At 37.6% G+C, this 20,556-nt stretch overlaps 1 protein-coding gene across 2 annotated transcripts in view; it reads left to right on the forward strand.

Moving 5' to 3' along the window:
* The window catches only part of LARGE1 (LARGE xylosyl- and glucuronyltransferase 1), a 360,189-nt gene that overhangs the window by 286,848 nt on the left and 52,785 nt on the right, over nt 1-20,556 (forward strand). For both annotated transcript variants that reach the window (XM_026694958.2, XM_087968395.1), the window contains 2 exons: nt 1,189-1,301; nt 6,929-7,054. In XM_026694958.2, coding sequence (XP_026550743.1) covers nt 1,189-1,301; nt 6,929-7,054 — 239 coding nt within the window. The remainder of the gene's footprint in view (nt 1-1,188; nt 1,302-6,928; nt 7,055-20,556) is intronic.

A 20,556-nucleotide genomic window follows, 5' to 3' on the forward strand; every position in this document is an offset into this window, starting at 1 on the left:
CAGAATATTATAAAGGGATTCCTCCCTCCCCCATACTTTACAAATCCTTTTTTGCAGCAGAAACAAATAGGTAGTTGAAATATTACTTTTTTTAAAACCCGGTGAATCAATGTGGTATTTATTTTCATAATAAATTCAGAGGGCATTCATGAAATCACCAAGAAGTCTCTCCAAACTCATTACTCAAAGCATCATGTTGTCATATTTTTATTTGATGTTCCGGATAAGGTGCTTCAGGATTCCAGCACCTTTTGTTATGGTAAGATTAAAGAATAATATTTATAGCTCACAGTTGAAATGCGGGGTACTTGGTGCTCTTTGAGTTTAGCTCTTTTGCATTAGCAGCAAACCCAGTATAAACACGGAAGTGTTATTGGTGAATACATCCTATTATGTCAGTCTTGTGAAACTTTTAAATTTTAGTGATGACATGTGTGAGTATGCATTAATGTCCTTTGATCTACTAATCTTTTGAAGATTAATTATCCATGTGTAGAACAGGTAGTCCAAATGGAGAGGAAACAGACTGTAACAAATGTTGTACTCGTGATAATGAATTCTGCATTCAATATAATTAATTTACATAAAGATTTCTGTATTGTGATTAAAACAGTCCCCTTATCCAATATAACTTACTCTGGTATTTATATTGGTCCTTTTATTAACTTTGTGTAAGGACATATGAAAAATACATCTTTTTCTTCTGAAAATGCTGGGTGTTTTAAGATGAGCCTTCCATTTGCAGATGACCTGCATTTTTTGATTTCTTTTTTTAACCAGAAAAAATAAATTAAGTGGAAAAGATCGACGTCCTTTACAATGTCATTGATTGCTACTGGAACTCTCCATCTGAAAACACCAAGTTTGCTTTCTGGCATGCACATATTTCTGCTATTTAAAACCCTGAGGTGCATATATAATTGAAAACTATTATGTTTTATTTGACAGGTAGATTGACAGAAAGAGATCCAATTGTTTATTCAAGAATGCTTCTAATTTGTGAGGTTTCTTAGGCTAATTTCCTTCCCTTCTTTTTGTCCTCAGCATGATGGAATTGCTCATAGTTTACAGTTAATAAAACTTCTGTTTTAATCCTGATACAAACATGCTGAATCACAAAGGACTAGCTTTTTGCCATTTTCACTACAGCTTGCCTTTTTCTTTGTTTGCACTGCTTATTGATTCCAGGGGTTATTCTGTTACTTCTGGATAAATTGCGCAAGATGAAATGGGAGCAGATGTGGAGACTCACAGCTGAAAGAGAGCTAATGAGCATGCTTTCCACCTCTTTGGCTGACCAGGTGAGTGTGTACTGAGTAATCCTGAATGTAGGGAATGGAAAGAGAAAACTTACCATTTACATTACAAAACTTGTCCAGCCAATGTTGATGGTTCACTACAGATAGTACTTGACTTAGAACCATTTGCTTAATGACCATTCAAAATTATGACCATGCTGAAAAAAGAGACTTATGACCATTCCTCACATTTCTGACCAACACAACATTCCCATAGTCACATGATCAAAATTCAGGTGCTTGTCAACTGACAGGTATTTAGTTAGAGTGGTTGCAGCTCAGGTGATCACCATTTGCAAACTTCCCAATAGAGTTTCAACAAGCAAAGTCAAATGGGGAAGCTGGATTCACTTAACAACAGTGTGTTCGCTTAACAACAAGCCAAAAAAGGTCATAAAATCAGGTGTGATTCTCAGAGCGATAGAGATTCAGGTTCCAATTGTGCTCATAACAGGGATTTTCCTAATAGTAGATTCTGGTTGGTATGAGAACAACAAATCCATTTTTCCCAGAATAATCAAAGTGCTGATACAGTTTGTATAAGCAAACTATGTTGAGGTATTGGAAATAGCTTTCAAGAAGCACACTTTTATCAATTTATAGTTATTCAGGGTTAAATCTTTTTAGGAAAGGCATCTTAAGAATCATTTAACTATTTAAATATTTATATGCTATTTTCTCTGTTGCTCACTGATCTGTTGAAACAATTTACGAACAAAATAATTATGAATGAATCAGATAAAACTGTAGTAAATTTTAATTGAAAAGCATGATGCAGAGATTAGGAAAGTCTTTGGCTTGATCTAGTTTTTTTTTTTTTCTTTTCAAAGTCTATTTTCCACTCACCTTCAGGAGCTCCCCCTTTTAGAAATGGAAAGCTACAGACTTTGAATTAGCTTTTAAAAATACATTATTTTTGCCATTATCAGTTCGACAATCATTCTTTATTATTTCCTCTGACTCCTGCTTTAACAATCACTTTTTGTCTTTTTCATTTTATACCATATCATGAGAGTGCCTCACAGACATTAAGGATATTATCCTCAGAGTATACCTGAGAGTTGGAGAAGACTCATTATTCCCAATTTTTCAGAAAGGATACAGACATGTGAAGCAATTAATGTTCTGATACAAAACCAATCAAAACCCCTCAGTTCAGCTGCCATTCCAAAACCATTTCCTTCTGCACAATCTATGGAAAGCCATTGTGACTTCTCTAGAGTTCATGTTTATAAATTTAATTTGGCTTTCAGTTTGCCTTTTTAAAATTATATATTTTTAGGACGGGAACTCCTGTGCTGAGTTGGAGAAATGAAGTGGGATTTGAACTTCATTTCTGTAACCAACAGCAAGTGTTCCTCTCCCATTCCGTGCATGGAGTGGAGGAGAAATATTTGGGCAAGCTGCAGCAATTTACAATCTTTCCTTCCAGCTTCTCCACTATCTTTCTGGGGAAGTGGCAAAGAAGATTGCAAATGAAGATCACTTGATCGCAGAGCATTTGGCAAGCAATCCTAAGTGTGACATGTTGTCAAGCACCCGGATAACAATGATTTGACTACTGGAGTGGCAGGAATAATGTTTTACAATGGCCAGAATGCTTTATGGAACATTGTGTGGTCATTCCAGTTGAGGATTGGAAAGATTATGCTACAACTTTCAAAACAAATTTATTTTGAAAGCCATTAGGAGAGACTTGAGTAAGAGATTACACAGTACAGAGACAGAAGTAAGTGTAAGGAAGAAACTCAAAATAATCCTACCTTGATTTTGTGTAGTATTAGATGGGACAGCAAGAAACTTGGACAGGGTTTCAAAATCATGTATGTAGCAATAAGGTAGCATTCCTGGAATCCCTAAAGCATTTCCTAAATCCCTAAAGTTTGTTTCTTGACCTACCTCAAAGGTCTGAGAAGAACAGAAGAACATTACATTAGGGACTTCTGTCCTCACTGTGAGTTGTGTGGGGGGGTGCACCAAGGGAGGCTCAGCCAATCTTGTTGTACACATGTTGTACTCTGACAATAAAGGTAATAATAATAACATTAAAACTTTAAATTAAAATAAAAACTACATTAAATAAACACCAACAATTAACCAGGCTCATAATACATTTTGAAGAAGCATGGTCTTTATAGTTTTCCTAAAAGTTAAAGATAGAGGCTATCCATACTTTGGGATTGGGCAAGCTTCTCCAAAGAGCTGAGGCAGCCAAGGAGAAATCCTATTTTTTGTTTCCACATGTTTAACATTTTGAAAGGAAAAAGTATTTGAAGCATTCCGTCCTTAAAAGATTGTACAGCACAAAGACAGATGACTTGAAGATGTTCCAAAAGTATCCTGGATCCAAAACTCTATAGGTCAAAATAGCAGAACTATATCCAGAAACATTAGGTATCCAATACAATGCTTAGATGAAATAAGAGCTCACACCCATCAGCAGTTTGAAGTTTTCAAGTGAAAAGTGAATCAAAGACAATCAAAGATTGTGGAACTGCCATTCTTCCCAAAGCCAGATAATAAGTTCACAATGAGCCAGGTGATTTTTTAATAGACTACAATTTCATCTTAATAATAAAAATAGATTGAGCTACTTTTATCCCATCCTGTCCCCAGCTTCCAACACCAGTTAAGAACAAACATTATATCTTCTCTTAGTCTAGTGTAGGGGTGCTGAACTCAAGGACCGTGGGCCAGAGCCAGCCCACGGGGCCAGTGAAAATAGACTCCCAATCTCCGTTTTTGACTGGGACAGCCTCATGCAACCCTCTGCCTCCAACACAAGTGATGTCAAGCTGGCCATGCCCACCCTGGCACCCTGAGGTCAAACACAACCCTGATGCAGCCCTCAATGAAATCGAGTTTGACACCCCTGGCCTAGTGTGAAAATATACAAGTGGGTATACCATCTATATATTGGTGAAACCTTGCTCTGAACTTATCAATGACCTCTGGAACTACCAAATGAAAATAATTAGAACCATTGTGAAACAGTCCACGCCCTCAAAGATAATGTAAGAAGATACTATGGTTGATGAGTTTCATAACTGCCTGGTAGTCTGAAAGTCCAAGATAACAATATTCCTTCCACTCAAAAATAATCCACAGTGTTTCCAGTTTCCATCACACAACCAGATCAAAAGTCTGACTGAAAACTTTCAAGATAATCTGCTTTATAGATTATTTCATCATAATCTCTGAACTGTTTCTTAAACAGGAAAGGATAGGGACTGGACAATAGTTGTCCAATATTGCAAGATAAGAAAATGGCTTATTCTATTTTTTTTTTCTTTCTAGGGAAAAAGACTGTAAGGAGTGATATATATGTAGGCACTGTTTCATTTCTTTTGCAAGATAATGGGTTAGGATCAATCACACTTTCCTACCTAGTGCTCTACATATAATGCTAAATGGTGGGAAAGTAGACAGACAAAAAGATAGTGCTTTTCCAGTACTGTAGATACCGAGATCCTTGTAAAAAAAAAGTTTCAAGTAAGGCAGCCTGGGTTTAAATACGACGGTTATATATGGAATTCAATTTAACTGTCTGGTGAGAAAAGTATAATCTTATAATCAATACCCATTCTGAACTGAAGGCAGAAGTGATTGAAGCATTTTGGATTAACTATTAGCCTTGACAATATATAATCACACGCTGCATTTCCAGGATGATACACATCTAAGTACCTGTAGATGTTTTATCTTACCATGTTTTGTTTTTTGCTCCCCCTGCCTTCCATGTCTTTTTACGTTATTTTGTTATCCATTTTTATTCAAAGTGTGGCTTTTCTGCAATGTTCCCTGAATTTGTCTTCCTATTCATCACTACCATCACCATCAACAACAACAACAAAAAGAGATAAAATACAAAATCTCTATTGTTTGTTTCAAATTTATCACTTTTCTTCTCACTCTGAGTTGAAGAGATACCGCTGGTGGTATATTAGATTAGACCTTATGCATAAAGCTACATTTCATGATAGCCAGCAAGCTTCAGCAGAGTCAGAACTCCACTACTTAGATTTTAAGTAGTGTGTCAAATAAGGCCACTATGTTCCTTCACTAAAATTCTGAAAGAACAGCATTGGTTTCAGGTTTCTTTTTAAGCCTAACTCAAAGCGTTGGTGATCATTATTAAAGTCCACCTGAAACAGAAATCACCACACTCAAATTATCATATTTACGACAAATTATGCAAAGATCTAGCTCTCTCAAGAAATCTGTATTCCTTGGAAAGGTGAGATAGAGAGGGATAAATAGGGAAATACGGAAATTGCCTTGAAGAAAGGTAAACTCAACCCAGGAAAACAGTGGTGTGTGTTTTCCAAAAGAAAACTCAAGATTGGCCTGCTTTGACTGTGTTTGGTGTAACAGGGAGAGAAAGAGAAGCGCTGACAAATTTTCTGCGCTTATAGCCTATATCAGGGGTGTCAAACTCATGGCATCTCGTTGTCATGTGACATATCATGACTTTTCCCCCTTTCCTTAAAACGGGGGATGGACCTGGCCAGCGTGTGGCTTATATGGCCTGCGGGCTGCAAGTTTGACACCCCTGGCTTATATCAACAAAGTTCTAGTATTTGTGATGTCTGTTTTCCAATCTGGTCTATTTCAAATGACTGACAGATGGGCTCACAATGTGATAGATATACCATTGGAAGGACCTAGGCTAGAAGGAGATCATGCTGGGGTGTATCTATCTAGTTGCTAAGAATTAGCACCAATTTGATGGCATATAACTAGTCAAACAATGTGGAAAGTCAATATCTAAAGAAATAATATTCCTATCATGCCCTTATCTACACTCTTCTGTTAGAAGAAGTATATTATTAAACTTTTTTTAAAAGGAAGGGTTTTTTGGAACACTGCAACACTGGATGCTCTCACTAGGGAAATATAGTAGAGATTAGGATATATCCTTTTAGCGCCAAATTAAAAGACACCTGTTTACTTTTGAAGGTAACAATGAATATCTTGAAGCTCTTGTTTTTAAGTTGTTAATTCAGTTAAGTGTAAATATATTTTTATGGTTTATTATGATTTGTTGGTTCATCCTTCTTAGTTTGAAGTTTGATGCTTTTTACTTCAAATGTTGTAGAATGTTTTTTTAATCTTTTATTATGAAGATACTACTGTATCTCAAATTTGATAGTGACATAATGTATGTGGGCAGATTTTAACAAGGGAAGGAGTAGGCCATTTTGTTTTCTAGTTAGTCTTTCTTGAGAACCCAACAGCTGTCAAATGTGAATCAGCAGCAAAGTTTCAGGTTATATTGACAAATACAGAGTCTGACTGACAACACTTTCTTTCAAAGCTAAAACCCCAAACCTTGACTTTTAGTTCTTATTTATTTTATTTTATTTATTCAATTTATTTGCTGCCCATCTTCATAGCAAACCACTGGGCATTTTCCAGCATTAAAACATTGAAATCCTTATACATAAAATACCTTTAAAAGTATAAAACTAGAAATTCCAATCAAGATAAAATAAGATACTTAAAAGATGGGGAGCTGTATATATGCAGTGTTTTATCCACATTCTTACTATAATTATAAAGACAGTTTACAATATGAAATTGCTTTTCTGCAAGGTGAAAAATGTTTGTCTGCTTGTTTATTTTTCTAGGATATTTTCAATGCAGTCATCAAACAGAATCCCTTTCTTGTCTATCAACTTCCCTGTTTCTGGAATGTCCAATTGTCAGACCACACCCGCTCTGAACAATGTTACCGGGATGTTTCTGATCTTAAGGTAAGTTTCAATTAATTGACTGACTAGTAATAGCCCACTCTGCATATGAATAGAGAGAACAAAATGATGTAATATATCTGGTTTGCTTTAGTTTTGCATATACTTATTCAAAAGTGTTTTCTGCCAAATTTCCTCAACATTAAAATTAAAACGTACTATTTTGATAAATACTTTTCTCTGAGTTGCACAATTTGGCATGCAAATTTCCCTATCCTAAGCAGTTTTAATTCAACTTTCCCTTATATATGCATTTTAATACAAGAGTTCCCTTACAAAATATATTATTTTAGCATTATATGAACAGACATGGAAGTAAGTGTTTGTATTTGTGTAAGAGGAGATTATAAAAGTGTGGATAATGCATTTTAGAATGATATATAAGCGAGTCAGATGTAATTAACCAGACTTTCTTCCCTCTCTTTCATATATTTATGGCATAAAACCTAGAGATGTTTTCAGCTCCAGAAAAGAAAAATGCTCATTAAAACTATTTGAAGTTGGAAACACCTGCAGGGTCCAATGCTTTCATCAAAATGAGAACCGCAGCGTTATTCCCATTGCAATAGAAGCTCTTCTCGGTTTTAGATATGTGCGCAAATACAACCACATACAAAAGGGCTAACTTAGCATTTTAATAGCATGGTGTCACTTTTGTTATTTACCATTATCTCTCTATCAGAGCAATCTTCAGTTTCATTTATAAATAAAATGGAACCAAAAGAGAATATCACTTCTTTGACATTTTTGTAGATCAGGGTTTTTATGTCTATTAACGTATAGTTGTTTTCATGTGTATTCAGAAGAAATAACACTTTTCTGTGAGAATTGTTTCCAGATAAGTAATGCAATGGTTTATTGTTCTTATGCCTTAAAAGTGGCTGGACATGGTAGATTAAATGTAATTATTATCATCTTGTTATCACCATGGATGTTAGCTGAGAACTTAGAGCAGGGGTGTCAAACTCATGTCGTCACGATGTTGTCATGTGATGTATCACGATTTTCCCCCCTTTGCTAAACCGGGCGTAGGCATGGTCAGAGTGTGACGCATCCAGCCCAAGGGCCTTGAGTTTGACACCCGTGGCTTAGAGCATGTCTTCCTTTAGAGAATGGTTAAATAGATTAAATAAAGCATATTTCAAAGAAATGATCATATTATAGGTAGCCATCAACTTACAACAGTAATGGAGCCCAGAATTTCCATTGTGACTCATGGCGGTTGTATATAAAGACACCCACATGTCTGACTCAGTTTTACAACCTTTTGTGGAGTTCATGAAGTGAATATCATGGTCGTAAAGAGAATCCTGTGGATATTAAGTGAATGCTGCAATCATTGAGCAAGTCAATAGCAATAATACTTAGACTTATATATTGCTTTACAGTGCTTTACAGTCCTCTCTGAACAGTTTACAGAGTCAGCATATTTGCCCCCAACAAAATCCTCATTTTACCCACCTTGGAAGGCTGAGTCAACCTTGAGCGTGGTGAGACTTGATTTGCCAAATTGCAGGCAGCTGGCAGTCAACAGAAGTAGCCTGCAGTACTGCACTCTAACCACTGTGCCACCGTGACTCAATGCATTCCTATGAGCAATATTTTGCCAGAAACTAGCTGAAAAGTTTGCCAAGTGCTTGAAATGTCATGTGACTGCGGGGTGGGAGTGCTGCCATTGGAACTCCAGGACCAAGTTGTAGCTACCTATTGGGGGAGGGCATCATAACTTTGAATGGTCCTATTCAATTGGTCATTTACCAGGGACTATCTGTATTTCTCTTTCTCAAACATTGGCATTATTGTTGCTCCAGTCATAAGGATATTGCATACAGTAGGATTTTCCAGACACTGAACAATGTTTTCCACTTAAAAACCATAGATAAATTTTGGAATTTTTACTAAATAAAATACCCCTATGCTTAGATATCTATATATATGATATCTCACAGAAATGAGTACACCCACTCACATTTTGTAAATATTTAAGTATATCTTTTCATGTGACAACACTGAAGAAATGACACTTGGCTACAATGTAATGGGTATACAATTTGTATAACAGTGTAAATGTGCTGTCCCCTCAAAAATAACACAACACACAGCCATTAATGTCTAAACTGCTGGCAACAAAAGTGAGTACACCCCTAAATGATAATGTCCAAATTGGGCCCAGAGTGTCAATATTTTGTGTGGCCGCCATTATTTTCCAGCACTGCCTTAACCCTCTTAGACATAGAGTTCACCAGAGCTTCACAGGTTGCCACTGGAGTCCTCTTCCACTCCTCCATGACGACGTCATGAAGCTGGTGGATGTTAGAGACATTGCACACTTCCACCTTCCATTTCAGGATGCCCCACAGATGGTTCAATAAGGTTTAGGTCTGGAGACATGCTTGGCCAGTCCATCACCTTTATCCTCAGCTTCTTTAGCAAGGCAGTGGTCGTTTTGGAAGTGTGTTTGGGGTCATTATGTTGGAATACTGTCCTGTGGCCCACTCTCCAAAGGGAAGAGATTATGCTCTGCTTCAATATGTCACAGTACATGTTGGCATTCGTGGTTCCCTCAATGAACTGTAGCTCCCCAGTGCCAGCAGCACTCATGCCACCCCAGACCATGACATTCCCACAACCATGCTTGACTGTAGGCAAGACACATTTGTCTTTGTACTCCTCACCTGGTTGCCACCACATACACTTGACACCATCTGAACCAAATAAGTTTATTTTGGTCTCATTGGACCACAGGACATGGTTTCAGAAATCCATGTCCTTAGTCTGCTTGTCTGCAGCAAACCATTTGTGGGCTTTCTTGTGCATCATCTTTAGAAGAGGCTTCCTTCTGGGATTACAGCCCTGCAGACCAATTTGATGCAGTGTGTGGCATATGGTCTAAGCACAGACAGGCTGATCCTCCCACCCCTTCAACCTCTGCAGCAATGCTGGCAGCACTCATACATCTATTTCCCAAAGTCAACCTCTGGATATGATGCTGAGCACAGCCACTCAACTTTTTTGGTTGACCATGGTGAAGCCTGTTCTGAGTGGAAGCTATCCAGTTAAACTGCTGTATGGTCTTGGCCATCATGCTGAAGCTCAGTTTCAGGGTCTTGGCAATCTTCTTATAGCCTATGTTATCTTTATATAGAGCAACAATTTGTTTTTTCAGATACTCAGAGAGTTCGTTGCCATAAGGTGCCATGTTGAACTTCCAGTGATGAGAGAGTGAGAGCAATAACACCACATTTAACACACCTGCTCTCCCTTCACACCTGAGACCTTGTAACACTAACAAGTCACATGACATCACAGAGGGAAAACAGCTACCTGGGCCCACTTTGGACATTATCACTTATCCTCACTTTTGTTGCCAGCGGTTTAGACATTAATGGCTGTGTGTTGCGTTATTTTGAGGTGACAGCACATTTACACTGTTATACAAACTGTATACCCACCACTTTAACTTGTAGCCAAGTGTCATTTCTTCAGTATTGTCACATGAAAAGATATACTTAAATATTTACAAAATGTGAGGGGGTGTACTCACTTCTGTGAGATACTTTATAATCATAGACCTTGGAGATCTTCTAGTCCAAAGATAAATGGCTGTCCAATCTTTTCTTGAAGACTTCCAGCAATAGAGCACTCTTAACATCAGGAGCCATGCTTTTCCATTGATTAATTGTTAAATGTCAGGAAATTTCTCCTTAGTTCTAGGTTGGATCTCTCTTTAATGATCTTCCATCCATTGTTTCTTGTCCGACTCTCAGGTACATTGGAGAATAAGTCGATCACCTCCTCTCTGTAACAGATTCTCAAGTATTGGAAGACACCTATCATATCACCCCTAATCCTCTTCAATAAGCTAGACATGCCTAGATTCCTTAACCATTCATCATACAGTTTAGCCTCCAGACCTCTTATCTTTGTTGCACTTTTTCTAAGGTCTTACACTTTATCTAGAGTCTTAGCATCTTTCTTCTAATGTGGTGACCCAAACGGGACACAGTATTCCAAGTGAGGCCTCATTAATGCAATATAGAGGTATACTATCATTTTTTCTTGATTTTGATGCTATCCCACTGTTGATGCAGGTAGGACTGCTTTGACTTTTTTAGAAGCTGCAGCACACTTCTGGCTCATACTTAAGTGATGATCCATTAGGTACCAAGATACCTGCCATAGTTATTACTGTTGAGCCAGGTACCACTTATTCTATAGATGCGCATTTGATTTTTCCTGCCTAAGTGAAGGACCCTTCTTGTCTCACCACTGAACTGCATCTTGTTGGTTCGTGCACACACATAAATATATAGGACTGTGGTCACCAACCTTTGTGGCTTGGCAGCCTGGCTTGGGCGGGGGAAGGGAACATGGCCATGTGAGTGGTGGGCTGGTGCACTCAGCCTTGTGCAAGTGGCAGACCAGTGTACATCCACATAGTTTGACTTACACAAGCAGCAGGCCAGCACGCATACACACAAGTATACGCATACTCTGGCCTGCCATCAGGCAAGTTGAGTTGCATGCTTGCATTGCCAAATTCTGAATAGGCCATGGCCCAGAGTTTGGGGACCCCTAGTATAGGATACTGCTATGTGCAGACAAAATCTGGCTGGGAATGTAAACACATTTTGCTGTTAACGTTCACATTCTGCTCCTAACAGACTTGCCAGTGGAACAATCACCACAATCAAGATAACTCTCAATAGATATCATTCCCCCCCCCCAAAAAAAAACACCAAAATAATTGGGGCAAGGAAGATGTTGTGAGATGGTGCACTTATTTTATCACTTTTACAAGCTGCAGGTATCTTTTTTAAAAGGTAAACAACATAGATTTTCTTCATAGACTCCCCAAGTTATTTTTGCAGAATATTTTGGGCAGTCAAAGTAGAGTTGCTATTGAATAAAAGGTTTGTACCTTTTGCAAAAATAGTCATTGTCAAGTCATAAATTAAGTATAACTCCCAAAAGCTGTTTGAGAGCCAGATCCTAATACAAATTGACTAAAGTAATGCAAGAGAGGGGAATTTTACAAATATGTATATTCCTCATGTTTGCTATATAAAGTAAGTAGAACCAAAGTAATTTCATTCTCTTTGTACACTTTTGATGGGGGAAGTGGAAAGGAGAAAGAGATCAAGTTTTTCCCCTGTTTGTATTATAAGCTAATGGGATAACTGTGCAAATTGCTTTCCATCTCCAACCTAGTGTCAGTGCTGAATGATAAAACAAAACAAATCCCTGTTCTATAATTATGCCTAGCAACACCGGGTGTCTCACGGAAGTCATGTTCAGCTCTATTTTTGAAACAGAGCTGCAGCTTAAAGTTGTTGCTTCATGAGCAAGGCCCTATGGATCATATTAAGCTGGACCGATCAGTTTCATCCAAGAATAATTTCACTTGCGGATCTGCCCTACTTGCATTGAGAAATACTATATCTATTAGTTTAATAGGCAGTCACTGGTGCATATGTGTGGTCCATGGGGGGGAAAGTGTGGTTGACATATTTAGCACAAGCTTGATTTTTAAAACAAAAATGTGAAAATTAAGCAGTTTCAATGACATTTAAAATAAATGGCCCGATAAAGTATATTTGGCACATTCAGTATTTCATACTGATTCCAGCTGGAATGAAGAATAATGTAAAATAAACCTTCAGGGGATAGAAGAGAAAGAGATGAATGGTACACGTTGGCATTAGAGGATTAGGAAGGATTGTGTGGGAAGAAAGAATCATTGCAGATTTTAAATTCCAAACTAAGCTGGACAAGATCTTAGCATTCCTTAAATCAAACAAAACAAAATTATTCCTATCAAGCAAAAAAAGGCAACAATTTAATTTCATCTGGTCCCAAGATCCCAGGGTTTTAGGGATTTGTCAACAGTTACCAAAGTATTCTATTTCAAAGTTAGCTATTATCATAAGTGGCTGTTATTCATTTGTATGTTTTTCTCTGTTGCTTTGCTTGTAATTTTGAGCAATGAATGCCTTTTGTGTGAGTTGTGTGAGACAACTTGAGGCCCAAGAACCAGCCCTCCTAGAGATAGTTGGAGGGAGGGGAAACATCCTAGCCCTCACTGAGCACAATTTCCGAACTTCACGGTTTCCTGTTATTTTGATGTAGGAAAGACATAAGTAATATCGTATAAGCTCTAAAATAAGTTAGAATAGCGAGCATAACTCACACCCCAATCCCCAGCCAGAAGGGAAGGGAAGGGAAGGGAAGGAAAGGGAAGGAAAGGAAGGAAAGGAAAGGAAAGGAAAGGAAAGGAAAGGAAAGGAAAGGAAAGGAAAGGAAAGGAAAGGAAAGGAGCTATCTCCATGCATTACAGAGCCTTTCCCAGTTCAGATTTTTGTTTCACCTTGTGCAGAATGTTGTTGTTGTTCAGTCATTAAGTTGTGTCTGACTCTTCGTGACCCCATGGACCATAGCCCCCCTCCCCACCCCATCCTCCACTGCCCAAATTCATCTTCATTGCATTAATAACACTACTAGTTTTTGAGGCTTAACAGGGTTGGGTGTTATTGTTGTTGCTGTTGTTGTTGTTGTGTTCAAATAGTAATCTGTCCAATATCTCATTCCAAATGCTGCATTTGAACAGGAAAACAGTTACAGAAGAAAGTGATTTAGATGTTTATTAACTTTCTTTGATTAAGCATATAAGTGAAAAAATGTCCTTTCATTTTTTTTGGAGTATTCACTTAACAACCAGGTTACTAACTGCAGTGATTCACTTAGCAACTGTGCCAAGAAAGGTCATAAAATGGGGGGGGGGGGGAAATCACTTAACAAATGTCTCACTTAACAACAGAAATTTTGGGCTCAGTTGTGGTCGTAAGTTGAGGACTACCTGTGTTATATGAAATTTAAGATGACTTAAATTTAGTTATACTCTGAATCTCAGTTCACGTATCCAGATTCCTCTCTGTATTCAACAGCCTCCCAAAGAAACAAACGGCTTTTCCTTCCACAGCAACTCGTTATTTCTCAGGTCACTCTGAATTTCTGGCAAAATTTGCATTTCTGCCTCTGCTGCCTTGGCTTGCTTAGTCCATACTAATCTTGGTTTCCCATTTACTTTAACACTTATGTGGAACATGGCTTATGTGGAACAAAGGTATTGATTTTTCTCCATTTGGTCGCTTCTTACATTTCGGTTCCTTTGGAGTCAGGGTAGAGCAACTATAAAAGCTGTGCTTCTCTTTGCTTACATTCACTAACACTGGCAGGGAGGAATAGGGCAGGATAAGCTACCCTGCTTTGCCTTTTCTTCCCGGAAGGTAAAAAATACAATGCAGAATCAAGATCAGCAGGCCTGTCCAGTGCTCTGCCCAGCACTGGATAATAATTGGGAAAAGATGAGGTGAAAGTCCAGGTTGTACTGCTATGATCATGTTATGGCCTGTTTCTCACTTTTCTTTCCCCCTGTATAACAGAAGTCTTTTATAGCTACATTATGGCTACCTGCATAAAGCATCTGTTGTCTTCAGAATGCTGAAGAGACAAAATTGATCTATTTCTCTGAAATGAACTTCACTAAACAGGATTCCTCTGAGATGCCCAAGATCTTGTTCCTTCAGGAGCTTCAGCCTTGCTTTGGGCTGGGTCCGGATATTGCACTAAGTCTTGATCTGTTTAATTAAACATTTGGCTCAGGTTTATACACTACTAAGATAAAGTCAAGCTGTCTTATTATGTCACCACTTTGCTTTTGTCTCTTTTCACCTCAAAGCCTTTGCTTTGGCCATGCTTGCTGGATCTGGCTTCTTTAAGCTATGAACAGCCACAGAAAGCAATGTAGAAAGTATAGAGGATGGCCTTGAGGGACAGAATGAAGATCCAAGGCAATGATCAAATAAAAGTTGTCCACACCAAGGAAGTAGTCATCAAAAATGTTTCAGATAGCAGCAGCACCCCAATTCACACAGAGATAAAAGAGGAAAGCATATGCAGACTTGAAATATTCCGTTATTGTAGCTGTTCTAATAAAAAATGCTTTAGGCCACATAGTGTTTGTTTCTTAGTCTGGTTTACTTTATAGGGTTGACAAGAACCAACAATAAGGATATGAAACAGGCCTTCCTCAAGCATCCCAAGACCACAGCACTCACTGTTAAATCATTGGGAAGAACTTGCATTAAAAGACGTATGGATCACATATTTAAAGTGCAAAAATCCACAAAGGACCTGCATAGGTGTTAGCATGTATGTTCTTCATTCCCCAAGCTAGTCACTCCCATGGCCGTGGACTGAACTGAAGCTTTGATCATAGTAAATACATACCTTAGCTCTGTATACACAGTGGCTCCCTTTTCGTTCTTGGTGCTCCACAAATTAATCAACTTTATTTAAACATTTGGTTAGAGCAGGAGTACTGTAATTCGTGACCCCTGGCTCTCCATTTTGTAGCCTCTGTGTGCATTTTGACTATGAATGCTGAAAACTGCAAGGTTAAGTTATTGCAACTTTGAGGCAGAAAAAAATATTACATATTCTGATTATTATTATAATATTAATAATATTGTTATTATTTGGGGGGTGGGGTTGGAGTCTGTATCTTGTTTCTGCACCCAAATATTAATTGCAGCCTCAGCCACTAAATGTTGCCCAGACTTAGGTCAGAGAGTTCATTTAGATCTGACACTCCAACTTAAGAAAAAGAATTTTTTTCTGCTGGGTAAAGAGTTTTCAGCCCCAGAAAATTGTCAAAGTCCACACAGCAACTGAAATCCTATATAACAAGTTAATTAATTGTGAATTTCCCCAACAATGAATTCAGTGACCTCACTAAAGGAATCAGGCAAAGAATTTGCTGGTTGTCAAGGATACAACATAGATATTTTGGGCACTGAAAATAATTGCAGAAAACTTTTTTTTTCAACAAATAAAAAATAGTCCAATAAAAGTTCATTTCAGCAATAGATTTTAATTACTGAAAATATGTACTTTCCTATAAATCTCTCCCTTAATATTCCTTGTTCAGTTATACCATCATGTTAAACATAATCTGTGCTGAACTAACTGTTGCTTCTGCAGTGATCAAAATCAAATACCTTCTTGTGAAAAATAAACTGCACTAATTAGTTATTTGTTATCATATCTTCCTAGCTATATTTTCCAAAGGAGAACCACCTTGTGAAATTTGTTTGCTAAAATATCTATATTATCTCAGCACTGTAACCCAAAACAGACCTTTCAAATTCATCACAACTCTTTTTGATTTGTTGTATTTCTTGCAAGGCCTATAAATTAGACTGGATATAATTCTGATTGTGAATACTTGCCTTAATCCTTGGCTTTCTTTGTTTTTCATGCATAGCAATATTTCCTGTATCCCCAAAAGCAAATTCAATTCCCAGAAAGTTAGGGAGATTGACTGTTCCTTCAATTATGCAGCTTATATTAGTTGACATTTTTTGATTGTGGAGACCTGTAGTGATTTAGTTGCATTAGTTTCATGTAATTACTGTACCCCACACTCACTAGCACTGAGGATGTTAGCTAGTCGAGTAATAAAATGTCTGCAGGCAAACAACCAAGCTCTAAGAGAGCACCAAGAACTCCACAGCTTAATTCTGAGCTACCTATATTCTGTTACATTGAATTTTCTTGACTATGTCATCAAGGCAATCACTTTTTCAAATAGAAGAGTTATTTTACATTTTACCAAACTAAACTGAAAAATAAAAACAATATATCTTCTTTTATCTTTTTTGAAATTGATTTTTTTGTTTATATGCCACCCTTCTCACCATTAAGATGACTCTGGGAACTTACAAACAGTAGAAACATTAAAAAAAATTAACTATGTAAAGAGCTAAAATGAAGGCAAGCATGGCAATGAGATCTTCTTACCCCATCAAGCACCGTCATCAATGAGTGTCCCCTCAAGGCCCCAAGCCAAACAGTAAAACCAAGTTTTAATACCCTCTGGAAGGCCAAAAGGATGGGAATGGTAGAGTGTGCCACAGAACCAGGACCAAAGTGGAAAAGGCTCTTTTCCTTGATCTTACCTGCCAGAATTTCTTAGCAGATAATGAACAAATTGCGGTGAGGTGGTGTAAGATCTTCTGACTTGAGCAGGGTACCAGCTGCTATAATTGATACTTTGTTATGCATGTAGGATTGACTAGCCTAACAGAACCACACTTTGTTTAATTGCCTAGCCCAACAGAACACTCTGTTTAATAGCAAATCTTAGTTTGCCAGTTTACTTAACATTCCTTTGATATGGTGGACAAACCACAGGTTATTGGCTTTGATATAATGACCTGTTGCATATCACAAGAATATTTTCATGATTTCATGATATGAACAGACAATATGCAAGCTAAACTTGTAGAGGAATGCACATTTACCTTTTCTCACTCCAGTATCAAATACAGTATCACCATGTATTTTTTAGCAAAGTTCCAATATTTCCAATGTTAAGGAAGGTTGTTTTTCCCAAAGTCTTTCAGCTTGAAGGACAAAACTTATGATCCTAACCTTAAAAATGTCTTTATTCTATAGCACATTACGACAAACCTCCATTACTTTCCTAGTTTTTGGAAACTTTGATCCATCAATTTGAAATGCAAATATGCTTCAATTCCACAGTGTGGGTACAACTAATTCTGTTTCACTGTAATAGGATAGTTAAATTCCCCAAACTCCTAGAATGGCTAATCTTCTTCTGAGCATGACTCCTTAAGATTTGGAGTAGCATTCAATGGAAGCTTCTGTTAAAGAAAGGTCAGGTTGCTAATAATTCAAAATTCAAACATAGAAAAGATAAATATTCATGGAATTCTGTATGAAGTATGTCAATAGGGAAAAAGATAGTCAAAAAGACCGCAAAGAAGAGTGGGCTGCTCTGACCATAGAAGTATTCAAAATTAGGGATAGGTACTTGCCCTAGAAAAGTTTTCCATTTATTATTTATTTAAAAAATATTTAAGGGTGTTTAAGTCAACATTCATAGTTGAATTATGGGAGGTATGAGTTCAGTTGAATTATAATAAATTATGCATATTGTGTATATATCAACAGAAGAACTTTCACCTGATTTCATCCTGACTAAGGATTATGGTAGTTGGACTTCAATGTTGTAAACTTTAATGAATTTTTTTTTTTAAAAAAAAAAAAGTATATCTGAACAGAGCCAGGTTAGACAAAGTTGTTCTACTTCAACCCAATTTATTACTGTAAACCTATTGGTAGAAAACGTGCCATACTTAAATGCTAAATGGGAGAGTATTATTTTATGGCGTTCATAAATTATTAAACATTTTAAAAGCATAAGAACAAATGCACATTCTCAGATCCATGTCCTGTTAAAACTCTCATTGCCATGACCTTTAACTGGGCAAAATTGTGCATCAAAGGGTAATAAATTCTGAACCGAGGTACCTTAAATGAGCTAAGTTACAGAATGTGTCCAAAATCCAAAACCCATTGGTCCTGTTGGAATAAAATTTTGGAAAGTTGAGGATGCTTCAGTGTTTTTGGTTGCTGCAACACTGCTGGATTACTCCAGTCTCTTAATCCCTCACTCCCTCTGTCACTAGCAGCAGCTACTTATCTGCCTACTGAAGAAGGGAGGGAGGGAGGGAGGGAGGGAGGAAGGAAGGATTTGTAATGCTCCCTGCCAGCTTCCCACAAGGAAACTCAATAGGGAAGCAGTCAGGAAGTTGGAAATCACTCATGTTCCCACTATTTTTTGCCTATATATTCATGTTACTATATTGTTTTACAAGATATACGTTTCTGCACAAATTTTAAATGGAAATATACTTGTATTATAATATCACTATTTTTTTAGTATTTATTTATACAGGTAGTCCTTGAGGTACAACAATCATTCAATGTTTGATGTGACGATACTCTCCCAAAAGCTACATATGAACCCGTTTCAAACTTCAAATGCCTGCAGTGCCCCATGGTCATTTACCCTTGTGGCCAATCATAGAGACACTGGACAGACCTATATACCTATTTCCCTCCCATCTTGCCCCGCTGGGTCCCCATAGAGTCTGCCAGCCCAGTCTGCCACCCCACTCGGATCTATTCACACATTCCTTCCCACTCCCACTCACTTAGCTTTTAAAGATATCAAGAATTTAGGAAGTCAGGATAAAGAAGATGCTCCATTGCTAGGCCATTGCTAGGCCATTGCTGGTCTACATGGCATAATCAAGAATAAATCCTGCCATTTTTTCCTTTCTTCACTATGCTTTGCTCCCCCAAGTCCTGTAGCACTAGCATAAAGGTAGTCTTCCTCACTGGGTGAGCTGAGAATAAATCCTGTCAGTTTTGCCTTTCTCACAATATTTTTTTACCCCAGGGTTAACAGCGTTAGTGTAAAGTAGCATGAAGGATTGTGAGGAAAGAAAAACCAGCAAGATTTATTCTCAGCTCACCCAGTGCCAGCTTTACACACTAGCTGGCACTGGCGGAGCAAAGCATAGCAAGGAAAGCAAAACCAGCAGGATTTATTCTCCTCAGTTGTGCCACGTCACCCAGCAATGGAGTGGACATCCTTATTCCAATTTCCTGACCTCTGGATATCTTTCAATGTTAAGTGTACAATTGTTTGGGGTATAGTAGGGAAGAAGCCCATAGGGCTGTGGGGAATGCAGGAAGGGTGTGGAAAGGGGTAGGAAGCAGAACATGGGATACCTCAGAGAGTGGGGGGAAGCCTTGGGAGGCCCAATGGAGGTGGGTCAGTGCCTCCACCAGACCTCCTATGTTCTTCTGTACTCCTGAATCAACCCATGCTCTAATTAATGATCTATATATTTATTTAATGAATGGATTGGAGAGACCAGGCTAGGAAGGTGGTTAATAATGCAGTTATTTAATGTAGACCTCAACTATAGACGGTAATGGGCAGGCTCTGTTACTGTCATAAGTCAAGGACTACCTGTACAGAAATGCATTCGAAAACAATTGCACTGATTTGGTTCCATTTCAATCTGAGAGCTCTATGAAATTCTTCTTCGTTCCTAAAGAAGATTGTTTATACTGTTTACTGATCTACAAAATGGAAGTTATCAAAATGTGAAGGCAAAATATAACTGTAATCTTTATTTGGCCATTTATATAAAAAAGAGTTAATGAGATCGCAATTAGGAGATTAGATTTAGAATAGAAAGGCTAAATTAAAATGCTACGACTGGTTGCCAGCATTATATACTCTTAAGGTTGAAATATATGGGCATATTATTAACTCCAAAAGAAGTAGGATTTAATTATTCATACTAATTTCCAATAGGTGCTGATCAACATTATGTTAAGTTTTAAATTAAAGAATTTCAATAGTTTTAAGCCTGCATTTAGATTTTGCTCAGGAGCTTGTTCATATAGAATGCCAAATCATTCTGCAGACATGGCCTTCTCATCTTTCATAATACTAACCCAGGATTATAAGGATAAGCAGAACTATAGAACAGGATTAAAAGAAACGGAGGACTAATTACGCTTACACTTAAGTGGACTTAACTATCCAGATGTTTTAT

Source organism: Notechis scutatus, chromosome 6, assembly GCF_049901735.1.
Source record: "Notechis scutatus isolate UNSWTSFEM ecotype Mainland chromosome 6, rNotScu1.2, whole genome shotgun sequence".
Lineage (NCBI taxonomy): Eukaryota > Metazoa > Chordata > Lepidosauria > Squamata > Elapidae > Notechis > Notechis scutatus.